Source organism: Linepithema humile, chromosome 7, assembly GCF_040581485.1.
Source record: "Linepithema humile isolate Giens D197 chromosome 7, Lhum_UNIL_v1.0, whole genome shotgun sequence".
NCBI classification, from domain to species: Eukaryota; Metazoa; Arthropoda; class Insecta; order Hymenoptera; family Formicidae; genus Linepithema; species Linepithema humile.
This window is the reverse complement of record NC_090134.1, coordinates 18,601,346-18,627,179: the sequence shown is the minus strand read 5'-3', so window position 1 is coordinate 18,627,179 and position 25,834 is coordinate 18,601,346. Positions and strand designations below refer to the sequence as shown.

The 25,834-nt window shown below is 38.3% G+C and overlaps 1 protein-coding gene across 2 annotated transcripts in view; it reads right to left on the bottom strand.

Annotated features, from left to right (window-relative positions):
• The window catches only part of LOC105670039 (protein O-mannosyl-transferase TMTC1-like), a 141,471-nt gene that overhangs the window by 5,760 nt on the left and 109,877 nt on the right, over nucleotides 1-25,834 (bottom strand). For both annotated transcript variants that reach the window (XM_067359564.1, XM_012363334.2), the window contains 6 exons: nucleotides 21,275-21,396; nucleotides 21,024-21,188; nucleotides 20,455-20,568; nucleotides 9,789-9,929; nucleotides 5,650-5,849; nucleotides 5,335-5,470 (listed from right to left, as the gene is read on the bottom strand). In XM_067359564.1, the coding sequence (XP_067215665.1) occupies nucleotides 5,335-5,470; nucleotides 5,650-5,849; nucleotides 9,789-9,929; nucleotides 20,455-20,568; nucleotides 21,024-21,188; nucleotides 21,275-21,396 (878 nt within the window). The remainder of the gene's footprint in view (nucleotides 1-5,334; nucleotides 5,471-5,649; nucleotides 5,850-9,788; nucleotides 9,930-20,454; nucleotides 20,569-21,023; nucleotides 21,189-21,274; nucleotides 21,397-25,834) is intronic.

Genomic DNA, 25,834 nt, shown 5'->3' with positions numbered 1-25,834 from the left:
GAATGAATCTTGTGGTGTCAAAGTGAACGCTGTATTGTCCCGGGTGCACATTCAGTCACCCGAATAATCCTGATTGTTATCAAGGCCGTAACATTTACGCGTACGCAGTTAGAGCAGATTCGAGGCATTGACAATACCGGCGTTTTCGTACCGGTTAATCGAACGCATGCCTATGTATATCGAATGGCTTCACCCCTCATCCACTATCAATGCCGATATCGATCCGTGCCAGCGACAACGTTGACGTTCGAACCGACTGTAATCGCGATGTGACTTAGCAATCTCACGTGTCTCCGAGCGCATCGGGTTAGTTTGAAATCGCTCGCAATCGATCGTACGTTTGCTGGTAAATACAGTAATATACAGTTACAGCAATATGGTCAATTCAATCTAAATAAAAATATAGTTAAAAAAATATCATATCGGCTAATAAAAGATTCAAGAAATACTACAGCAATGTTGGTTTTTTAAAGCAAGAATCAAAACTAGTGCAGTTTTAACGGATTTAATTTTTGATATGTAAATATGGAGATTGGAATACGCCCGTAAAAATAGAGATCGTACCCTCGTGTCGCCAGCCTCGAAATCGGTATAGAGCCGAGCCAAACACTTACGATTTCACCGAAGGATTTGAGGATTAAACTTTTGATAGAATTAAAGTTTTGTGGTAAGCATCGTTAAAACCGGCCGCGAGCCTTGTCTATATCTCGGACGAACATTCGCGTGAAATAAACTCCTGCTCACCTGTGGTCGTAACGAAGTGGTAACGCGCGGCTACCACTGGTCATATCGGCCAGTTTGGTGGTTCACCGATAGACCGGATGAAACACGGCGCTCCATGAATTATAAAATCGCTATTTACAGCGGAAGATAGAGGCCGTGTCGGGCCGGGAGCGGTCGCGGTGCGAGTCGAAACGCCGGTGTAATATCGCATCCTGCCTCGTGAAAACGATAGCGGCGAAGGTTGATTCAAAATTATTGCGGCACACGCGCATTTCTTTCCCGCGTACCGACACATCCTGTACTGTTGTTGCGCGTTACGCGAGATCGCGACCAGGTCGTTCGCCGCGATCGTGACGATGCATCATAGTAGTCCGCGATCGCCTGTCGGCGGAACTGGCGGCACAGACCGTCGCTTTCATCGCGGCGCTTATCGCGCGAGTGTTAAATTTTGGATGAAAAAAAAATATTTGCGCGAACACGCGCGTTGCATTTCACTGGTCAAATCTGCAGGAATGCAGGTAGCGTCGGTAAATTCTCGATTTATCAGCTCGTCGAGCGCTTAACGCAACGGCGACGACGTTATCGCGCCGGGGCATTATCCCCCCGTGTAGTGGCTTTTCTCTGAATTTATATGTCGATAGGAGGAAAAAAGGGACGAAAGTAGGGGAAAAGCCTTTCCACAGCAACCGTGTCAGCCATTCGATCGATTTCTACGTTGACCCTTATTCCAGTTGTTATTTTAGACGTTCAATTTGCGCGCATAATGGGACATATATTCGTTTTATTCTAGTGAGAATTGCAATTGCGCGATAATCTCGATACGTGCCATGAAAGTTTTACAATCTATCAACGCTAATTAATGTGCCAATAAATATTTATCTCGACGCGCACACCACGCCCTGATACCGAGAAATTATTTGAATCAGTGCGATTTAATGATAGACAAATAAACAAATTTAAATGATAAACGAGACTGGTATTTCAAAATTATTTTCATGCGGACATTTTCGGCGCACCCTGTGCGTGATTGTGCATTTCGCAGTAATTTAGCCAATGTTTCGGAAATTGGACATTTGTACGATTCTTTAAATGAAATGGAAATGCATTGGACGGAAAACATTTATACCAAACGATTTCACGTGCAATGATCAAACGTTTTAGCACATTCACAGAGAAAACGAGCCGCAATGTTTCTAAACCATGACGATAATCAGTAGCACTACCAGCCAGGGTTATACTTGAATATTCTGTTGTTGAATAACAGACACAGCTTTAATTGAATTCATCGCTGTTAATTCGACTATAAAAACCTATTGACTGCACTTAAAGCAAATAATTAATAAATATCGAGGCGTTCAATATATTCGTTATTATATATTTATTTATTAGCCATTGCCGACAGAACGATTTTTGCGTGCAAATAAAATCATGTTTATCTCATAATGGATTAACGCAATGCATTGTGAATTTATTAATATAATTTATAATTATATTACTCCAATAATAATTTAATATATATTTTTGTTGTACTTAAATATATATATCTTTCACGAGTATACAAATGTGACTTGAAAAATATAAAACAGACACTCAGACTTATCTCTTATATTGTCTGCAATTTTCATCCCAAGTATGAACATCCTACGGAGCATAGTTCCATTGTTAGCGACAATGTAGTGGAAAGAACTTCGTCAATGACTGAGAAAATTGCCTTTGAAAACTACGAAGCAAAAATTATCTTATCTTCGGAAGAACTATAGTTCGCGTCTCGATAATTCAGTGAACGTAGTGCAGCATATTTCATGAAATATACGAAAGCACTTTCCAACCTCAGTGCTGCCATAAGTTCTATGAACATTACATACACGTTTATTTATATCTTCTGTTCTATATAATTTCCACAATAATGTAAATATAAAGATATCTCACAGGAAAGCTCCATGCCTATAGTGACTAATATTTTATTAAAAAAGAAAGAAAATATTATTCTCTATACAATTGAATAAAACACACGCTAGCTAAACAATCCGGTACCTCACAATTTTATTTAACGTTTATATATTTTTGCTACATGTCTGAGTACGTTTAAAAAAATGTTCCAGAGTACCTATATAAAGTACGCAATAAAAGTTACAATAGTGTCCTTGCTTCTACGCTATTTCAGAAAGAGCAACTTTTCCAAAATGATATCGTAATATGTCACACTTCCAGTCCATCGTTTCCTCGACAGTGTCAATATCATATTGTACGTATAAAAGCGGACGTGATATTCGATATCGAGCTACGTGCCGATCGCGACACTTAATTACTTCAGATCGGAAACGGTGTGTCCTGGAGCGAGGCACAAATGAAACCGTGACCCAATCAACGAAAACCGCGGGCGATTTATGAGAAATTAATCCGACCATCGCGAACCGAGTGGAAACTGGAAATAGCGGAAGCCTGCTTGGCTTTAAATAAATGAAACGTGAAGCACTCTCGAGCTACGGAAAGTTCGCGGAATGCCCGTCACATTGATGACGCGCGGCTCGAAATAATATAATTAAACAAGGTCACTACTGTGTGTGTGTGTGTGTGTGTGTGTGTGTGTGTGTGTGTGTGTGTGTGTGTGTGTGTGTGTGTGTGTGTGTGTACTGTTTGCAAGCGTCGGATTGTACAATGCCTTTCAAACTTTGTCCCATAACGTTCATTGAGGAACAAGAATATTCTGAATGATATAATTCTTCTGCAAACACACGATTTGTACGTTTGGTTACATAGAATGGACTGTTGAATATCAAACGGGAATTCCGCGCTTCTCCCGACGAATGATTCATATTGCGAATAGTAAGTTAAACACGAACGCGTGCAGTGAGTACGCACACAGTGAACTGATCGAAGTGCTGCGATAAAATGTTATAAATTTATGATAGTTATGTATATGCATCTGTGAACAAAGCTATAGATACGTGAGCGCAATATATTTAACTTCACGCGCTCTAAATGCTTGAAAAAGAAAACTGTAAGGATGTTGATTAAACATTCTATATCTTCCCATCTGCATAAATTATATTGAATGTTATTTATATTGCATATTACGTTTCAATATTCACAAGTCTATGTTCAAAATATTTAATCGATTGTGCTCAATCAAAGTAAAACAGTCGTAACAACAGTCACTTGTGTTATTGTGCATCCATTTCAAACGGATAAAATGATAGTTTGGACATTAAAAAAAACTATTTTTTTCCTTCAGTAACTGCACACAGCTATATGTTCTACGCCCTTCGCACCACCAATCCGTTACGTGGACTGCGAGATTTATATTTGCATTTAAAATCCGGGCGATGCGCCACATCTGTCAAACGATGCATATTGAAATTTCGTGTGTGGTAGCAACACAGAGAAGGAAAGAGCGAGAGCGAAGAGAAAGAGAGAGAATGGTTCGCCGCTCGGCCGCCTGTCCGCCGGCGCCTCTCCGGGCGTTGTTTCTCCAAAATTTAACCCCCTTTCGCCCCGTTGCTCCTACATCCCCCGGGCCACGCCTACGTGCCTATCTCTGCCTCTGCAAAACTCGTATACGCTCGGACGACGATTCGCCAGCATCCGCCGCGGCTCTTCGTTGCTGGCAAGCTCATCGAGAAAGAGTGAGAAGGAGAGAGAAAGAGAGGGACAAAGAGCGTGCTGGCTGCAAAAACAGCGCGAATCGTCGCTGGCAAATTTACCGTGCGTGTTTTATAGGCGCTATTTGCACACACAACGGGACGCGCGGGAGGATTACAGTGCGAGGGTGGAAAAATGGGTGGCGGAGCGGCGGCGGTCGAAGCGAAAACACGGGGACCCGCCGCTTGCGCACCCGTTATCGTATAATCTACGTGTGTACGTAGATGCGCGGCACGTACATAAACGGCCGATGGCGGATCCGGCAGTGAGACAGAACGATCGCATCAACTCGCGAGACAGTACAGAGAATCTGTTTTTTCTTCTCCCTTCCCTCCCTCTTTTTTTATTTTTTTTATTTTTTTATATTCTTCAGTATGTTTGACGCGAAGTGTACGAAAATCGCGTGGAATTTTTAATCAATCCGCGCGGAACGAAGATCGAGTCCGGAGAGCTCGGCGGAAAAAATTGAATTCGTTCGCTGATTGCGAATCGACGTGTGCGCTAACGTACCGAGTACTTGCCGCGCGAATAAGCCCGCCGCTCGATTCGCGCAACGCTGTAAAGCCCATCTGAAATTGAAAGGATTTCCGTGCGACTAAGCCACGCTTCGTCGCATGCACGGAATTCGTAACACGCGGAAGAGCCTCGTGTTTGTATACGATCTCGCGCTGGCGCCGGGAAAATTACGGATTGGACATTACGTCGCGCGTACACGAAGCTGTTGTGATATTCTCCGGAATGTAAATCTGATACTATCTTGAGTAATCCTGCGGAATACTCGGTGTGTACTTTCCGCTTACCTTCCTAAAGCGATTAGATATATTTAGAAACCGACACGTAATGCCATTCACGTAGTATAACTTCGCGAAACAGATTTTTCTATTCCTTCGGAGACTTTCGCCGCTTTAGCGGTAATGTAACTAGATGTGTTCAGCGACGCACACACGTACAAAGATCACGAATACTCACCGGATGATGAGCTGATGCACCCTGGATGACTGACCTCGCAACCTCAGAATCCTGAGTGTACCGATGAGCGACGGCTTGTGCGACGGGAAAATCTTCATGGCTTTGAAATAGTACTGAAGCGAGGGCAGCCATTTGCCTGAAAGAGATGAAACAAGTGTGTCGCAATGGTAAATTTCAAGTTGTGACCGTTGCAACCGCGATAGTTGCAACGGCGAGATTGTTCTACTTTCGCTGACAAGCATCGCTTTTCCTATTAAGGACTTCAAAGAACTTCTTCCGCGCGCTACTCTGAGCTTATTTTGTTTAGTAACTTACCGTTCTTGTACAACCAGTAAGCGTACTCGGCGACTGCATCTGGATTTCGCGGTTGAAGGTGAATTACATGCCTCAGAAGCTCGCCTGTTGCAGGACCGGTTGCAATCTTCGCTAAAACTCTGAACGCCGGTGCGAACGCGGGATCCAGAGACACGCATCTTCTCAGCATCTCAATGCATTGCTCAGTTCGATTTGTCCTCCTACACACAAAATTTTTGCAAATGTTATTACGAAGGTTTTAAAGAAGCCTTTGCGAAATAGCGCAACAATACGAGCAACTTTCAATTAAATATGATTTCATATTTAATCAACTTGACTTTTTCTACAAGTAACTAATATTTGTAATTTTTTGCAAAGATCATAAGATAAATATCGTTATATTTAAACGTTTATAATGCATATTCGCAATTTGTAACGTATTTTAGATAAATAAAAATTGCAGCAATTAAAAAACTTTAATAGAATATTAATCAAATCATTGGATGAAGCAACGTAATTGGAAGATTGTCATTTATTATTCTTATCCATAATGAGCAACTCAATGCTAATTAACGTCGATTATAAATTCAATGCATATCGCTCAAGCAATATTATTTTATCATTCAATACCGCTTGCGCGCTAATGCATTTCGCTAAAATAATATCCTGACAATTTATGTCTTGCCTGGCTTGTCCTATTGTGAAAATAAATGCGACGAAAATGCTACATATTTCAAAGTAGGTCGATAGGCTGATAAAGGCCCGACATTGAAGAGAACGACGGGCAAGTTACCGCGTAAATTCGGCGTTCCTGTGCAAATTGAACGGCAATTTCGCGAACGCGTCCGGTTGAATTATAGTCGTGCGCTTTCGATGTAATCGACTTTGCGCCCGACAAAAGACTCGGTAATTGTCAGAGAATGACGGTGCCAATAATACCGATCGACAATGCCGTTTTTACTGTTTACGCCCGCAGCTCGGACGATGCTTTTTACAATATCGTTCTATCGTCATTTCCATGTGTTCGAAAGAAGAAATGCCAACAAAGCATTTATATAGACGCGCGGTAGTCGTCTATACATCAGACTATATCTCGAATCAAGTAAACATATTTTATAAGTTTTTTTTCGCACAAAATTTACTTCACATATTTTACAGTATTGTGATTTTCTCTGCATAGCGATTCAACTTTGAACCGCGAGAGATTTTTGATACATAACATGCAAATATTTTGAAATAAAAAATTAAACCTTTCGAAAAGAAAATGTAACAAGCATATATTTTCGAACTAAATAATTAATTATTTTATATATATATATATATATATATATATATATATATATATTTACTTAGTACCTGCTTCTTATATTTAAAAAAAAATTTTTTTACGCGTACAAAAATAGTTGAAAATCATTGCTCTGTATATATCACATAAACTCTGTTTAGCAACACAGGTAGATAAAAATTAAAAGGCTGCACCTTTCAGAATGCGAGTAGAGAGCAAGTATTAAAAGAAGGAAATTACCGTGTTGTTTCAGAGTTCGTCATTAAGTTTAGTCATATTTTTGCACTTTTGCTATGCGGCCAGTAAGTCATGAAATTTGTTATTCTTTTACATAAAATGAATAATTCGCGCGCGCGACCACTGTGAGATAAATATGAATATTATTTACGATTGAATAAAAATTGTTTAATTGTCAGATATGACTCTCTTCTATATTTTAAACTAATGTACAATACACATGTATATACATGTCATGACAAGAGCATATGCACTGAAAAGAAGCATTTGCAGAACACAAAGCATAAAATATCCGTTTTTGGCGCATGTCGCTACATCAATTTTTCATCGGGTTATAGCGTTTTAAAAATCCAGTGCGCACGTACCGATTTACGAATAACGTGCATGTGTGCGCGCGTACGTGTAGTGCGTGTACTGTTACATAACTACGCTACTGCAAACAGCTGATCACAGTAGTAACGGGTCGCGTGAAGCACATAGCTGTCTCGTGACCTTCAGGCACGTGACTGTCTCGACGGCCTTAAGCGAAGGAACGTGATTGTCTACGTCGGCCTACATCGAGATGCCGTAACTCGGGATATGATCATTGCGGGATGTTATCAACACAATTTCCAATATCTTCGCACAGAAACGTCACAACAAATTAAAGTAAAGATTTAAGGCTAACACTTTTGATAAGCCTGGAACCGTCTATATTGATCGTCTATCATGCGCGAAATATCATTGCATTTAACAGTCAGCCGATAATTATGATTGACTTGCGAGATGTCGCCGATTAATTGCAAAAAAAAATTAATTTTTTTGAAGAACACGATACAGTCGCTACTGGCTGGCGCGTCGAGTTCATTGATTCGGATGCGTATATATGTCCCGCTGCCGCAACAAACGATTTTCACACGGTATATTTATACATCCTGCGGCCACAGTCAGCATTTTTTTGAACGTACATATACACATTCTTTATATCAAAAGAATTAATATTTTAAAAATAAAAACCAATAAATTGACAGGAACTCCATATATATTATACATACAAGAGCAAATTTTCACGTATCTCTCTGCATCTTCTTATAACGATAATATGAATAATGTATTCGCGACTTGCATCTCTGTAAACAGAAACAAAAGCGCGCTTCGTGATCTACGCGCAAGTGCTGTCACTCTATTTCAAAGAGAAGCACCTTGTTATACATCGTATGTGCACGGGTTTCTCATGCATGACACTTATATACATGCAACATTACTTTCCATCACGTATTTGAGCCATTGAATAATTTATTATTCAATGTCCAAACGCTACGTCGATCCTACAAATATATCATATAGAAAATACGCCACGTTATATTAAACGAAAATTACATCGAAAGTGCATTGAGTTAAAATGTGCTGTTGTTTGGGGCTATATAACAATAATGTTGCACAAATATTACCGATAATGTGCCATTATGATTATAAAATCGATGCGAAACATGCCATTGCATTCAGATAGCAATTAAGTAGCTGACACGATCGATTATTAGATTAGACATTAGAGAGGAAACAAATCTATTTTGGCAACATTATCCACGATATTATTGACAAGAAAACGAGAATAAAAGAGTTTCATTACTTACATATTGCTACGATATACAGGGTGTCTGGCAATAATCGCCCCACCGGTCATATACAGGTAGAGGAGGTCAAATCGAGTAGAAAAGTCCTTTACCATTTTTTAATTTTCATAATAAGTACTGAGTAATTAACGAAAAAAGATCGGCGAATCCGCGCGAGTAAAGCGCGCGCGGTGAGAAGGACGTCCCACTGCTACGCGATCACTAGGACACAAGGATCTAGCGTTACGCGCCGCTCGTATGTTGCCATTGTCATTTGTAGAGCGCTCCTCCCAACGCTTCATCGCGCGCCTAGTGATCGCATAGCAGTGGGATGTCCTTCTCGCTGCGCGCGCTTTACTTGCACGGATTCACCAATCTTTTTTCGTTAATTACTTAGTACTTATTACAAAAATAAAAAAATGGTAAAGGACTTTTCTACTCGATTTGACCTCCTCTACCTGTATATGACCGGTGGGGCGATTATTGCCAGACACCCTGTATATAGTTTATATGTAGCTACAGAAAAAATTTTAAAAATCTAATTAATCATTTCGTAAATGTTTCATCAAAAATCGCAGACTTCAAATAAAAATTCTCAGGAAAAAGAGAAGAATTAATAAATGAGGACACTTGTTTTTCACAATTTACGCACGATGAGCGGAAAATTGTTGCATTTATGCATCGACTGGCCGTGTGTGTACCACTTCTATCCTTAATTAAACTTTAATTTATCAAGTAGGAAGGCGTTAATTAAACTTTAATTTTAACCATGCCACCGGAATTACAGCCCATGCTAAATTTACCGTCGGAAACACGGCTTGCGCTCGGGTCGATAACATGGTTGATAAAATGATGAATCAGGAGATGGAGAGATATTTTTATCACGTGGACACGATACAGTAATAGTTTCTTAATAATCAACCGATATAACGCAATTTAATGCGTAGCACTGACGGATAAACCGATAGATTAATTGCATTAGTAATTGACAATTTGAAACGTTATGGTGCGCTCATGCTTGGAGAGATGTTTATTCATTCACTGACCTGTACAATCGTCCGAGATTATAATGAGCATTTACGTGACCTGGTTGAGCATTAATGGCTGCTAGAAAATGATATTCCGCTTGATCGTCTATCGTGAGAGTTCCAAGATTATTGTGTGCACTGGCGTATCCTGGCCAAAGCCTGAAACAAACAAAATTATCTTTTCAGTATTTATTTCCTCACTGAGTGTATATTTTCGTATTGCGATTACAAAAATAATTGGCATTCTTTAGAAAAAAATGCTTAGAATTTTAGAAATGACCTAGAATGTTAAAATATACATTTTATTCATTATTAGACACTGTAATCTTATACTATAAAAATTGATAGATCTGCAATTTAAAATTTACCTTTTCTTCTATGATGCATTGAAATCTTATATTTTCAACGAAGAAATGGTCCCAAATGTTAATCAGATGACATTAAAAAATTAATTATTGCGCGTGTAGCCTGCGCAATGTTATATTTTAGTATAATAAAAATAATGAACAATAATGTTATTCCACGATTTTAAACATTACCAAACTTTTGCGGCAGCCATACGAACTGGTGCGAAATTACTTAAATGAATTATAGATCGCAGACAATTGGGGAATCAAGGAGAAAGAATGGGAGAAAAGAAGAGTGAGTTCGGCTCAACAGGACGCGAAAAGAAACAAAAGGACGGTTTGAACAGACCGAGCGAATGAAGGCTCTACAAGCGAGATAATGGATCGGAATTACCTCGGGCCGAATCCATTAGCCTTTGATGGCGTGCGTCATTCTAACGGAATAGTATTTCCGACTACGAATAGCGATCGAATGCGTTTTCAAAACGTTTACTCTGTACTCTTCAGTGGATAATCAACATTCTAGTTTTCAGCGGACACTAATATTTATATTTCTTATTCATTTATACATATCGCAATACAGTTCGTACAAATTTATTGTATTTTTTTTTATTACTTTCAATTATTTAAAACTAGAAAGAAAGAATTAAAACGTCATTTCTATAGAAGAGTGCCAGTACGTTTAAATATATGGATATTTGTTCTGAGATTGATTTCCAATATCCGTTAAAACGTATATATCTCCGATTTCGAAATATCCTGCATATGTAAACATATACCACGATCGAACAGTGCTCAAGATATTCCAACGACGAGACATTAAGCGAAACAAGTCGAATCGGAGATAAAGAAATTGGATATAATACATACTGCGCGCGACCTTGGCTCAACGTCAACACGCAGCTGATATCGGAAAATATTAGAAGAGCAAGATATCTAACAGCGGGATTCGAAGTTGGTTATTTCGTAGCAGTATAGCGACGCAGTAGGGGTTGCTTCCAAGAGTTCAATAAGGGATCGTCAAGGGCGAAGAAACATACGAAAATGGGATTCGTATAAGAGTTACATAGCGGAATGAGGAAAGCGGATAAGAAAGGAAAAATACAACGCTGTAATAGCATGAAAAAGCAGATAACTATATAAACGTTCAATACATACAATTTGTATTACTTTTCGCGAAATTCCATTTCCATATGTGCATCCGGATAACGGCGGTATAGCTATCTCTGATGGAATAATGTTCTATAAAGTATTATAAGATAAATTCAATATGGAATTGCTTTTTGCCATTTCTAAAAATTTTGCATCCAGATGCAGCGCTTACGGTGAAACGCAAATTTTTCGTCGCAAGCTGCGACGCGATCTCGGCTATAAGTAGTTATCAAATTCTTCGGAATTCCTTTTTGCCGTCTTAAGATGCAGACATGCCTTGTACCTTGGCTTCTCTGCCTCCAGAAAAGAGGATTGCGTGGAAGGTATGCGTTGCTTCCGCCGAGGATAAGTCACAATCCGTGAAAATGCTGAGAGTGTGCGTGGGAGTGAAAATACAAGGCAACGAAGAACGATGAGAAAGTCTATCCGAGTAGGAGGGAGCTTGCGTGCCTTCCTCGAAGGAAAATTCGGTCGAGGATCGCGACGGATTCAGAAGTTGTTAGAACTCGGCACGGCTCGAGGAGAGCATTGTCCTGTCGAATGCGACGAGAATTCTTTTGTGAGAAACTGACGGAAGTTGCCGTTTAGTTGAGGTGAGCATTCGCTGCGAAAAGAAGTGTCGGTACGGGAAATCTGAGTTGTTTGAAAGGTTTTTTAATAGGATCAATTAAGGAACGAAAAGGGCGAAGTGTCCGTGACGAAGAAACCGCTTCTGCAGATGATCTGCATGTCCTTCAGGCGGAAGTCCCGAATGACACGGATGCGGAGCGTCGCAGCAATTATTCTCCCTTGAAAGAAAATTGCTGTTCACGCTCGATAACTTTCTTTTAAATTTCAAATTTTGTAAAAATACTCCGATTTCCTGGAATTAATTACTTTCTTATCGCATTCTATTTGAAATGTGTCATCTCAAAAACTTTATTTCTGCGAATAATTTTATATTCCAGTGATGTAAATTATTAAATTAGCTATATTTTATTTACATTTCATACATAATTATATTTTGATTTTAAAATCTCAGTTATCTTTGAAGATAAGGAGACTACCATCGTGCATTTTCCGGTCAATCTCTGAGACGATGTTCTAGATGCGTCGCACGCTTTCGAGGATAACTCGAGATCGAGTTAAGCGAAAATCAATCAGCTGTTTCGCAAACTTCGTTAAAAGTTCTTGCGTGTGTGCGCGGACGCGGCTGCACGCTACCGGAAGTGCACCTGGAAAATCGCGTCTTGTAGAAAATTGAGGAGAAAGTATTTCGCATGGCGACTCGCTGAAGCGTCTTTTTACGCTGAAGCATACGTGATTAAATTGTCGCGTCTTTGCTCGGCAGGCAAAGCATTTGATTATTCCAGATTTTCACATCTCGTAATTTACGTAGGCCATATCGGGTCGCCTAGTTCCTGAGTCACAACGCAACATGCTCACTACCGCGTATAAAACAACCTCGGGCTAGTTGGTTCCATAAAGCTTTACAAAGTTTTAATGAAGGCCACTTTGTCGAATGGACTAGCCGCGCAACAATTTTTCATTCGTGCTGGCGCGCACAAAAGCACACGCTCCTGGCTGGTAATCCATCCGGAAGATACGGTTCAACAGTGCACAACTTAAGAAACGGAAATTTAATAGAATGCCATTATATGCTTTACACATAAGTTGTTCGATATAATACCGTGTGTGTGAATGAATTATCAAAAATAAATAAATGTAAAATTATTATACCAATTTTGATAATATAAAATTTTAATTTTTCAAAATTAACTAATTAATTAATACTTCAATTTTAATTTAATTTCACTTTTCATAAAAGTGTAAAATATTTTACGCTAGAACAGCTATGTTTTACATTAAATATTTTGACAAACTGTTTTATTTCTCGATATAAAAATATATTATAAAATGTATTACTATTTCCCCAAACGATTAGCTTAATATATGAATATTTGACATGGACATATTAATTACTAATTATTGCACATACGTGAAGTAGAATCGCAAGATCACGGTATTGAAATAATTAATCACACGTGTTGAATACTGGTCGCACAGGACCTTTTGCCTTTCTGCCGGTCCTAGATTCTCTCAAGCGACGAGCAGAATATGTGCTGTCGAAAACTCGTGTAAAAGATAAAACGTCGCACAGTGGTCTCTGGAGAGGGACGCAGAGAAACCTCGATATTTACACGTCAGGGGTTGCCACCCCCGTAAAGTACCCAGCGGGGGTGCCGCGTGCCAAGAGTGTCTCTTTATTGGATAATAAATAACCTGTTTCATTTATAAGAAGGAGATAAAGTGTGGTAGACTATGCTCCCCAGATAGATCCTTTCTCGCCGACTTCTTTTCCATGCAGTATCATTTGACACCCAAAAGTTGAAATTATCAAGCGTAGAAACTGTATTGCATCCACATCTAACATTCAATAATACATCAAGTATACATCGAAAGTTATCCGCTATTAAAACTTATATTATCGATAAAGAAGCACCATATGTGTTAAATGTCCTCGAAAACAGGATGTATTACCAGATTTTCCTTTAATATAAATTGAAAATTGAATTATCTGCTAATAAAGATAGCTGTCAAAAGCAGAAACTGTTTTAATTTGAAAACTTTTTTCAAAAATAGAAAAACTGGATACAATATAAATATTAATCCTATTTTCGGTGAATTATGTCCACTTCTACATTCTACTTGGAAAAGTTATTATATCTAATCCAAAGTTGAAGATGTGTTTCCGACATTAATTCATACCCGTTGAAACAGACTAATTGCACAAATAAACTGCTGAATAAAAAAGTCGACAAAAAGGAAACGACGTTCTTTTATCTACAATAAACAAGCTTTAATTTGCGATGACATTCTTAACCAGAAAACAAAAATAAAAACTGCGATTTTGGTATCGAGATCTTAAATTATGTTTAGATTCGAATATCGTGCTTGGCAGAAGCATTGCGTAACTTATCGTTGATCTTTACCATGAAAGAAAAACGGTTATTATAAGACAGTTTGGTTCTTATAAGATTCTCCGTCGTAATTTTCGGGAGACCAGTTTTATGGCGGCAGAGCATCGTAAAGTTAAGACAGCGACCATGCTAGACATTTGAAGATTAAAAGAGGGAAAGATAAAAATGTTGGATGGAAATGCATGCACCTTAATCTTGTTATACAATATTACAAATAAAAACGCGCTTCGTTAATTTATTGATGTTAAATTTATCTTTAATAATTCTACTTTAATCAAGTTAATAAATAAAAATTTCACAAAATTTTCTTATTACTTTGATCTATGCCTACAGTGGCACCATAAATATATATACGTATTTACATATAATTTTAATATTTTAATTCAGGAATTTCTCGTCCAATTTTATATTTGCGTATTTGCTAACTACAGTCTTTTTTCACGAGAAACTTGAATATGATTTACTAGCACAAATACGGTCAGAATTAATTCCGTTGGGACATTGCCCTCCCATAAATATATCATTATGAACGAGAAACAATGACAGAGCATTGCTTCGTTGCGCTACGAAGAATCGATGCGCAAACTATAGGCTCGCATTGCTCACACGTCGGAAACGTCGGTGGATAAATTGGCCGCACGGCTTCCACTGTACCTTCCCTTTCTACAGTATCCTCTACACCGTGTGTCCATTGTATCTACGCATGCACGTTTCATGTTGGTTCTGCGCGTTTCGATCGATCCGATAGCCTGTGCTAAGTTTCACGGGATAATATGTATAATATACAACGAGAAATGATATAAAATTTCACAATATTAATTATATTCCCAATATTCTATTCATTATATTCTCGATAATAACGATATTCAGTCAAGGACCAAAAGCATCGCTGTGCTTTAACAAGCTTGCAAATAATTACTCGAAGTGAGTGTTATAAGTACGTACAAGCTTAGCTTACCGTAGCGCATTATTAAAATTGCAATATTTAGGATACAGCAAACGCTACTAAACAACGATGCAAACTTTTTCATATAGCTGCAGCCTTACGCAACCGCGTCTTATACAAACTGAGTTACGGTAGTTTTATTTCATTATTTTTGCACTGCAAGCGCGAGAAGGTTCCGGCTTTTTACTTTTTCAACTAATAAGAGTACTGCGCGATGAATATACACAATAAACTTTTTAATTATTTTGATCTTCCATTTACATTTTTAAAATGAGTCGGCGTTGTGAAAGATCGATGTAAAGCGATTAAATGTCGGTGCAAAGACTCTCCTTCCGAGATGAGAAGATAAGCCGAGCGTAAAGAAGCTATTTGTATTAGTTGAATGGTTTTATATTGCGGATGATGCTTGCAAAATGCACTTGGGGAATAATACCGAGTAAATTGTTAGTCTGTCGTTATTCAGGCAAAGCGCCGTCGTATAGCCGCACGACTCGTTTCTGAACGGTCCCTCCTACGAGCGATTGTCTCGAGAATTTTTATTGCGGATCAGCGTATTCAAGGGATTTCCTTCGCACTTGATTTACTGCGAGGTATAGAACCTGTGCACACCGAGAGCGTGGTTTTATGCCCCGGGCTGAATAATAGTAAAAGCGCGGCGTCGTAAAATTGCAATCAAATAATGCATTATCGTAAATTTAAGACTGTATAAAGTTCGTGTAAAATTCTGATGGTTTATATATCTCATAGCTGATATCTATGGGCCAGCGACAATGTATCACCTGTTAGTAATACAAATCACGACGTTGATTTTGTCACAAATCATAAAGTAGTGATACAACTGAAAATTCTTGAAACGCGCGCACTTTTACAGACACTACACCGTCGGAAGTACCCGCTTTGTTTGGTTAAGTTTTAAATTTTTATGTAATGCAATAAACTTTATTAAACATGGAAAGGAATAATTAAAAAAGCAAGTTTGCTCATATAATTGATTCACTCTTATTATTTACGTAAGATAATATCTTTCTCATTATATTCATACCATTAATAAAGCAAGACATTTTAATTAAAAGATTAAGAAATGAAAGAACGACTTTGCTTTCTTTATACGCGCGTAGAAAGACACGAGAAGTTTAGACGCAGTAAGAGGATAGCCCGTCGACATGAAGAAAGTATATCATGAAACTCTGACATCTCATGGCTGTCGACCAAGAGTGCGAGCGGGCGGGTCGATGGATGGGGGAGTAACACGACTAAAGTAACGTATCGAGAGAAGGGAGAGACGAATAAAAGAGAGCGCAGGAATGCGTTTCGACGATACGGTCCGCTTTTCTCGGCGAATGAAAAGCAAACAGAAAAGTCGCGTCTTACCTCGATTCCGCGACGTTCCATCGACCGAGTATGCTTGCCTCTCCTTTTCATCTTATTCCGCCTTCCTCTTTATCCTTCGCTCACAATTCTCAGGACACCTCGCGCCATTCTTTCCACGAATGCAATAAGCGCTACACAGAGAGAGAAAGAGAGAGAGAGAGAGAGAGAGAGAGAGAGAGAGAGAGAGAGGAAAGCGGAAGGCTGCTGCCTTCCCGAGCGAACACCCCGGGAGAACTCTACGTTCTTCCGGTGACGCTCAATTATTACTCGTGCGCGGACCAGGTCAATCTCGGGCTACTTTAAATTACTTACTCGGCGCGATATTCCGAAGGGAGGAGAAACTTCGTCGTGGCTCTCCTCGGGGAAATTTCGTACGACAGATCGAAAACTAATTCGTCGCGCGAGGATCAAAACTTAGAGCGGAATGTTGCGGACGATGAACGGAACGAGACGCAGCGGGATAATAGAAATGCGCGACGCACGGGAGGAAAATCGTGCCACTGATCGGAATTTTACGGAATCGTTTATTATGTGACTGTGAAACGTTCGCTTCGAGCACATAGCAAATGTTGAATGAGAGGGAGGAGAACAGCCCTTTGCCAATCTACCCAGAGTTACGTTATGCGTCGGCTAGAATAGCGAATGACGCGACGATTTGGCGCACGAAACAAGCGGCGGAAATTGCCAGTTAGTTGAAGGTTCGATTTTTCGGAGCAAATACTGATCGGTTCGCAGGACGCTGTGCGGTGATGGTAACGAAAAGTGGCGGAAAAGGGGAGGCGGAGAGCAAGAGGGATAGAGTGAGCAAGAGGGAAATGTGACCTGCGTGGGATGGTTAGAGAGCCCAACGTAGGAAATGAGATCTACAAGTGAGGGAACTGGACGAGCGCGGGTGCACTGTCGAAATGCAATTTTCATCCAACTGCAGCCGCAGCAACTACAGCTGCTGCCATGCCGACCAATTCTCTCTCCGTTCTCTTCTCTCCTCATCTATCTATAGTTTTTTTTCCCCGCCATACCGCATCGCCATTTCCTCGATATGTTTACCGGATTGATTGCGTTCGCGTAGACAAATAATCCGATATTACGATGAAACACAATCCGAGCGCGATGTCGCAAAATGCATCGCGACACGTTAACGCTCGCGCGTACGCAACATGTACAAAGAGCAACGGTTCGATTTATCGGTTCGCCGCAGATGATTGCCGGATGATGAATCGCGTGACGCATCACGAAAATACGCGCCGCACAAGTTTGCAGCGAGAAACGCGTTTATTTTTCCGACAGATTATTTTTTATGCCACGATGACTCTCGTCGTGCCAGGCGGGATAACGAAATTTGCGAAGTACACGTAGGAGCAAAAACGCGCAGAGAGGAATTAAAGGAACATAGACCAAAAAGAGATGAAGGCGAAAGATAGAGAAAAAGAGAAAGACGAAACAGGGAGAGAACGAAACAGAAAACACGAACGACTGGTTACCACTTCATCTCGAGCGCAGTCGAGCTGCGGCTAATTAATGCACTTTTGTCGGTTTGCTGCGGACCCTGGCTCGCGCTGTGCGAGGGAAAACACGACGGGAAAAAGGGTCGCCTATAGTGGTTGAAATAGCAGACAGAAGAGCCTGCATGTGGTAATAAGATTGCATTGCACCGACTATCCTCTTATAATATTCCGTGTGCTATACTTTGCATGAATGCAGATTAAATAAGTGAAAGGCAGATTGTGATGATATAAAAGGCATTTGAGAAAAAGAGATAATTATATAAAATGATGTAATTATTTTGAAAGATTTCTGTGATAATGTTAGTCTATGAAAAACTAAGGCAGCAAACAAGTATTTGGCAAGTTGGTTAAAAAAATGCAAATCATGGATTTGCAATTATATTGTACCGACGGCGACTTTATGCATTAATTTACCGTCGCCTGTATCTCGAAGATGAAAGAATTACTAAAAAGTTACAGAAGATACGAAGCCGAAAGTTGATTAAAATTCCTCAGTAATGCTGAAATTTATAAATAAAAATCTTTTTAATTACTTTTCCCCCCCTTCGTTGTGATATTCTCTATAAAAGTTATAAATCCGCGCTGGACACAGATATGTGTATACTGTGACGATACATTCTTTCACAAAGCAACACATTCATATTCATGAATTCATGTTTGATCTCTGCTGATTCGTAAGTTTTAAAAAAAATGATACGTAAGCGCAAAATAAAATAAGCGAGAAATTTTTTACAAAATTTATATTGGCAGTGATAAATCCTTGTAAAGCGATTATTCGCAATAGCGAATATTCGATCATCGATTATTCAATACCAGAAAAATGTAATTTTATTGACCAAGTATCTCATCGCACAGATATGTTGTAGTTACACTTTTTTAGAATATATCATGACAAGCACATGTTAGAATCATGCAAATGTGCAGTTTGTACAGATGGTCGTTTACTAATTCGTCGATGCGAGAAGCTGTCGGAAACGTATGTATGACTCCGCGCATTAACCACATACGAAGCAATAACACCGCGAGTTGACGATTATCTGATCCGCTGTTTAAACAACTATCACACTCAGATAAGTTTGACTCGAATGCAAATGCTCGAACACCACTTTCTAGATAATTTTGTTTATTTGAGTAAACCGTATTTGTGCAATCAGAATATTTGTTTTACAGTAAATTACACGAAGAGTTTTCTCGCAATATTGTAACCTATTTGTTTTTAGTACTATTATTTTTTAACAGCAAAACTCGCCGTTACATTTATTTAAATAAAGCGTAAAGAGTAAATTGTAAGTTACTGCCAATATTCAAAATATTTTGTATATACATATACCTATTACATCATGTGTATATCAATAATATTTTTAATCCCTAAAAGTGCTTTTAATTTTCACTCTATGTTGAGAAGATATACAATAACGGTGCAACTGGTCGTATAAAATACAACTTGTCGGATTCATGGCGCTGACGTGCTCGAGTTATTTAATTAGACTCTGCGGATTAGTGCGTTGCTATAAATGTTGTATGGTGGAGCATATTAATTTCGGTTGACGTTTTCGAAATCTGACAAATTTAAAACAGATATAGCTCAGTTAAGTTGTTTACGTTATCTTCCCCGTTTTCAATAGAAATAGAATTAAAACGAAAGAATATAGCACACGCACATTGCAATATTGAATCAAATGAGATTTATGATGATTTATGAAGTGACGGATTTTATTGCTTAAATTATATTGATATCGGAATTCTAACACTATCTTTTCACCAGTTGTGTACTCATATCGGGCAGATTATCTACCATCACATGTTTCAATGTAAACTTTCATACACAGGTAATTCAGTTATTTTATAGATGGTTGTCGCAGCAAAAATATTTATCAGAAAACGATAAGCCAACGGCAGTGAGATTTAATCAATTTTGTGTGTAATGTTGAAGCCATATGAAAAAAAGAAGCCGACTACGCTCATTCACAAACCAGATATAAAAAGCATTCATTGAAGTTGAGGCTTAAAAATGCGCAAACAGCAAGTAAAGTCTTTGTTATTCATATATAAAAAATATAAAATATAAAATATAGTATAAAAAGCAATTAAAACGCTTTTAAGATATTTTCACAAAATGTGTTAATAACTGAGAAATTGTGCATTTTGGAACAAAAATATTGATCATCCATGTAAAAAGGAATTAATACACGTTTATTCTATGATTTGGAAATAATAGGATAAAACTGAACTTTACGATGTCTGCACATGCATACAGAATATATCCCTCTGCTTCCATGTAACTAGATACCATAGTTTGTACGCAAGTTAATAAACGTCACTTTTGTTCTAAAATATGCCTTAAAATTTTGCATATCATTAATGACAACATTTTGACGACACGAGAAAGAGAAACGCACTTACCAGAGAGCCAGCTCGTAATGGTGGACCGCAAGCTTTGGCTGCGACGTATCTTTGAGGAAGTTGGCAAAGTTGTAATGCATCTTGGCATTGTAGGGCAGAGACCGCAACCCCGCTCTGAAACAAGGCGATTTGAGGTCAGACGAGACCATCCTTTCGACCTCGACACGACCCCACCACCCTCGTCATCCCGTATCTATGTTAGTTATGTTTTGCGACCCCGTACACAGCCAATCGGCGTCTCTAACGCCTGCACCGAGTTCGCGAGTGTATACAGTGCTGGCACCGCGCCAATCTCCTTGTTTAAGTCAGAGAACGAGGCACTCGCCATAAATGTCTACGACATCTTCGCGTGACAAAATCATTTTTGTCGCAATTACGAGGGTTAGATTTGCGATTGCGTGCACGTAGTAACGATTATTTATGTTTGCCATTAGTGCAAAGACTTTATTTAAATTTAAATATATATACTTCGTAATGTTATTATTGATCGGTGCAAGGAAGTTTCTCTTCTCGAATGATTTAAGTTGATAAAACACGCGTGACACGTAAAATGGTTTCTTATCACGTACTTGATTAAAGTTTCTCTAGATGTCCAATCGTTATTCCGAAGAACTGTTCGGAAACAGCCTAAAACGAGTAGAAGAACTACGCCTGTAGTGATCCAGCTTCTTCGTCGCGATACAGCAGCCCAGCTCACCTGCATGCCGTAAACGATCAGAATGATCCATCCGACACTGCAAAATTACATCAAGACATCATATCGCCTATCGTAACGATAACTGTGATTGCGTAATAATTTGCAACATTTTGATAAAATTACCTCGGCGTATACAAAACTCGTTCGGCCACGACAAAGCCCACGGTAACGAAAAGATTGGACGCAGGTAGGAACGGCAATACTAGAAACATCCAACCGAGTACAAGAGGTGGATGCCTTTGTTGCTAAAAATAAAAGAGAGTTATGACGTATTATTTCAACCGTTCATTGAAAAACAGAATTAAAATTTTCGTTAAATTCACCGCTATATCAAAATCTTGTCAGGCAAATTGCTGCGTAAGTTTCATCATCTTGGATGAGTGTACTCAATTAAAGTTTACGTTATATTGCGAGTTTGCGCTGCTTTTACGTACAACTCTCCGTACTCATAAAATTATGTTTAAATATGTGCGCTTGTGAATTTTAAATATATATAACGAGTAACGCTTCAAGGCAATATTCCGCTTTTTGACACATTCAAAAACTCCAAAAAAGATAAATCTCAGAATATCAAATAAATTATTTTCCAGATATTTAAATATAATGAAAGAAATCGTACGTAATGCTTTAAAACGACAATTAAACGTGTATCGCCTATCACATTTGCAAACGGAATGTTTTCATAATTGCTACAAAGAGTATAAAATCCATCGATTAACAGCAACAGACAGTAATTTTCAAATTTTCCTCGAGAAATGAAGAACGAAATGATGAAGACTTCAGTGATCTTATTGTTTCTATTGTGTTGGAGTTTTATTTCATCTAACCCGCATTATGAGGTGCCAAATGACAAAAGTGCGGATGAATTACATCATAAACGATGAGAGTAATCACTTGAATCTTGTAAGAAAAGAATCATCGGACGAAACATCCAATGAGAAAGATTGGAGAGAATATTTAAAAAATTTTTTAAATTAAAAAAATTTTTTTAATTTAAAAAACTTTTTGAACCATAAGGTATGTCTAAATTAAAATATCAAAATCCATAATAACAGAATGTTAGATTAAACGATGTTGCAACGAAACGTCATAATTGAGAAATAATATCCATATGAATAATATCAAAATCTGCATTTCTTTGTGTGAGCATGTTATAATATAAAACCAATCATAATATTATTTTCAAAAAAGTGATAAAAGAGTGATAAAACATTGCAATTTAAAGATATGTATGTTTATGTTAAATTTTGAAGCATTTACCTCACATATGTTTTAAATATAAAATTTCCAGTGCAATTTTCCTGTTTGTGTAGTAAAATAATAATACATTATATGTAACATTATTCATATTAATATTACATTACGATAAATATAAATATTACATGCGATAATAATCCCGTAACATGGTTACATTTAAATCAGATTAATTTTTAATACAAATTTTATGTATTTTTTTAAATAACTAAAATTATTTATTTATAAATATGCAGAATCTGAACAACATTGATGAAAATAACCAAGCAGAAAATTTTTTGAAATTAGTCTTTTTATACGTTATTCTCTAAGGGATCAAAATTTATGAAAATTTTATCCAATAATTCCTTGGCAATATTATTACATTGGTTCAGAAAAACGTTACGTCATTTGTTCAAACGTTACATCAAAGTTTTTACGGGTGAAAATGCTGGCTTGGAAACAACGAAATCCATCGATAAAGAAACAGAAAAGCTCAACGATTGCGTCAAGAGAGATTTAAAGATATCCGGTTCAGGATTTCTGTAGGTTAACCCGCATATGAGAGGCATATTCGTGCTTAAGTTAAGTGAGGCAAGCACAAGCAATGTATTAAAATCCGAAAAAGCAACTGTCGCCGAGGTTTTAAACGGTCGAGCCGCTGTTCGTAAAATACTAACTCAAGCAAAAGCGAAAGCGGCCGAAGCAACGCAACATAGACAATTTTGGCAAATGGCTTTTGTCAGGATCGTTATTCACCATTTTTAAACACCCCTTTCATCCGTAGTCGTATGATCCAAAATCAACAGAAAATGAAGCCGGAATTACTGATAATTTACGTGATGATACGGTCTTGTTATCACATCGTGCAACGGCTAATTCAAAAGATGACGAGATAAAACATACATCTAATGCGTTATCCGATTCTACGACGGTTGGCAATGCGGATACTGAGCATCCATACGTAAAGTTATTACATAAATTACAACATCAGAAGCATCTATCGCCCAAACTGCAGATTAGCTCGGGAGAGAAGCGCAGTTACGGGGCAAACGGAATGCTCCATAAACCTACGGTATCGCACCACACGCATAGATCGTTATCCCACGAAGATGCGGAGCGTACCAGAGTGCGACATGTATCTTTGAACGCACACACGCCGTATATGCGCTTCCATGCGACAGAAAATGAGGAAACGGAAAACGGTGTATCAAAATGGGAACACGTGAAATGGACACATTCGGACTTATCTAGATCTCATGCGCTTGATTCCATAACGTCGCAGGAATTTCAGACGTCAGATGAGATTTTGGAATAGATTTATATTTAAAACGTCATTCTTGGAGTCGAGCGTGAGGAGGCACAGACAATGAAAAGATACGCAAGAAAGAAGAGCATCAACGGAGACAAGATATTTCGACAGAAATCTACGAATTTAATCTCGACGATTCGAGTGATGAAAAAAACGCATGGAAAAACGAAGTTAGAACATGAACGACGAGATCGAGGCATTCAGTTAACAATGAAGCGGATACTATCACCTTCGACAACACAAAGAACCGCCATTTAGCGGGTTCTTTTGGTTGAACACGTTTTATCGATTGATTCGCATCACAAAGAAAATGTCAGAAACAAAAATAAATATCATAGCCGCGGTGGAGTTCAACGTCCCGTTATCTATTCCGCAGAATCAGCAGAAACGAAGGAAGAAGTTGAGGAAAAACAATCGGGGAACATGTTAATAACGAAAATTTCTACGGGCACGCCCACAGGAAAACCCGTGAACATCGATATCGAGCGTTATCACTTGAGAGATCAGAGTGTTGCCGCCAACAATGCGATGTCACTCTCGACGTTGAGTATATCTGATGAAAAAGGAAGCAAGCATACAAATAACGTGGCCGCGTCGCCATCAGTCGATGATGTATCGGCCGCGGTTAAAACGAAAACTGAGAACGACCATGACGTTCTAGAAGAGACTCGCTCCGTAATAATAATGATGCGACGTCAGCGGGGATTGAGATGGGTTTCAGTGAAATTAAAAGTCATCCATCGGCCGATTTGCCGATTGGTTCATTCATCACTACACACTCGAAAACACATTCGAGAAATCAGAAAATCCATTAGAATATTAATAAGCATCAAGACTCCATTGTTAATACTATTACTTCGTCCGAAGCAAAGCACTCAACGAATGGAAAGACGCTGATGGAAAATTAGAATAAGAATTACGATTTAAAAGAAAGTCAAGAAGTTGCCACCAATGTTGCATCGTCGGCAGAAGCGACGACTTCAGTAAAGAATAAGCATGAATATGATTTATTCAGAACCACACCGTCAGAAGATTTAGAGGAAGAAGATTACATGAAAGCCAGGAAAAAGCACATGGACCTGAAGGGACGTTACCTTAATATCGCGCGACATAAAATATCCATAGAAGTAATCGATTTTGGTGATTGTGATGCTGAAGTATTAATGCCAGAATTTCGGCAAGGGACATAAATTATATGATATTAATTACTATGACTGTATGATAAAAAAATACGTAATAATCAGAAAACGGGAAAATGACGAATTGATTAAAGATCTAAAGCAAAGCAAAATTAATTACAATAATTTGGAAGAAGAAAAGAAATTTGCTACTAATACTATTAAAAAGAATCGAATTATTTCTAGCAAAAGTAAGTCCGACGATCGATACAGCAAAGATGAAAAAAGTGGTAAACATGGCTAATATAATTATCGCAGTCATAATGAACATCATAAGGATCATATAATCACCATGAAAAACACAGTCAGCATGATGACTATAAACAATATAATCATCATACTTTCAATCAACATGCACGTGATATCCGCGTCGGACGCAACGAAATACGAAGCTTGGAATAAATATCTGTATTTTATTAGGCATCAGCAGCAAAAAAATAATAGATCAAATGCATCATTTGAATCTTCGACGTTCATTCTCGAAAAAACGAGAGAACAAAATAATACAATGGATAAATAAATATCAATAATTGGACAAGGAAAAAAGCACATAACAAGTTGAAGACAATCACGTTAATCTGGAAAAACATATCTGGCCTAATTAAGCATTCAAAATAATTAAATAACATCAACAAAGAACAATAGAGAAAAAGAGATAAAAAGCAGAAAATAATAAAGTATACAAATGATAAAAATCGCAAAATTGTTATACAGGCAGCTTGATTTATGACAGTTCCACAGTCGGTACTACGTCACAAACAAGTAGCAGTGAGAAAACAATTAATAATAATAATAATCAGCAGCAGCAAGCCTAATGGGAATTGATATCATTAACGAATTCTCGCGCAGGTGTGCAGACAGAGACGGAGCGTGTTTACGGTGCTCACGGGAGAAATGAAAATGTTGATATTAGTATAAAGTAGACTGCAGACGCAGTGCAGTCTGCTGACTCTAAAAGTA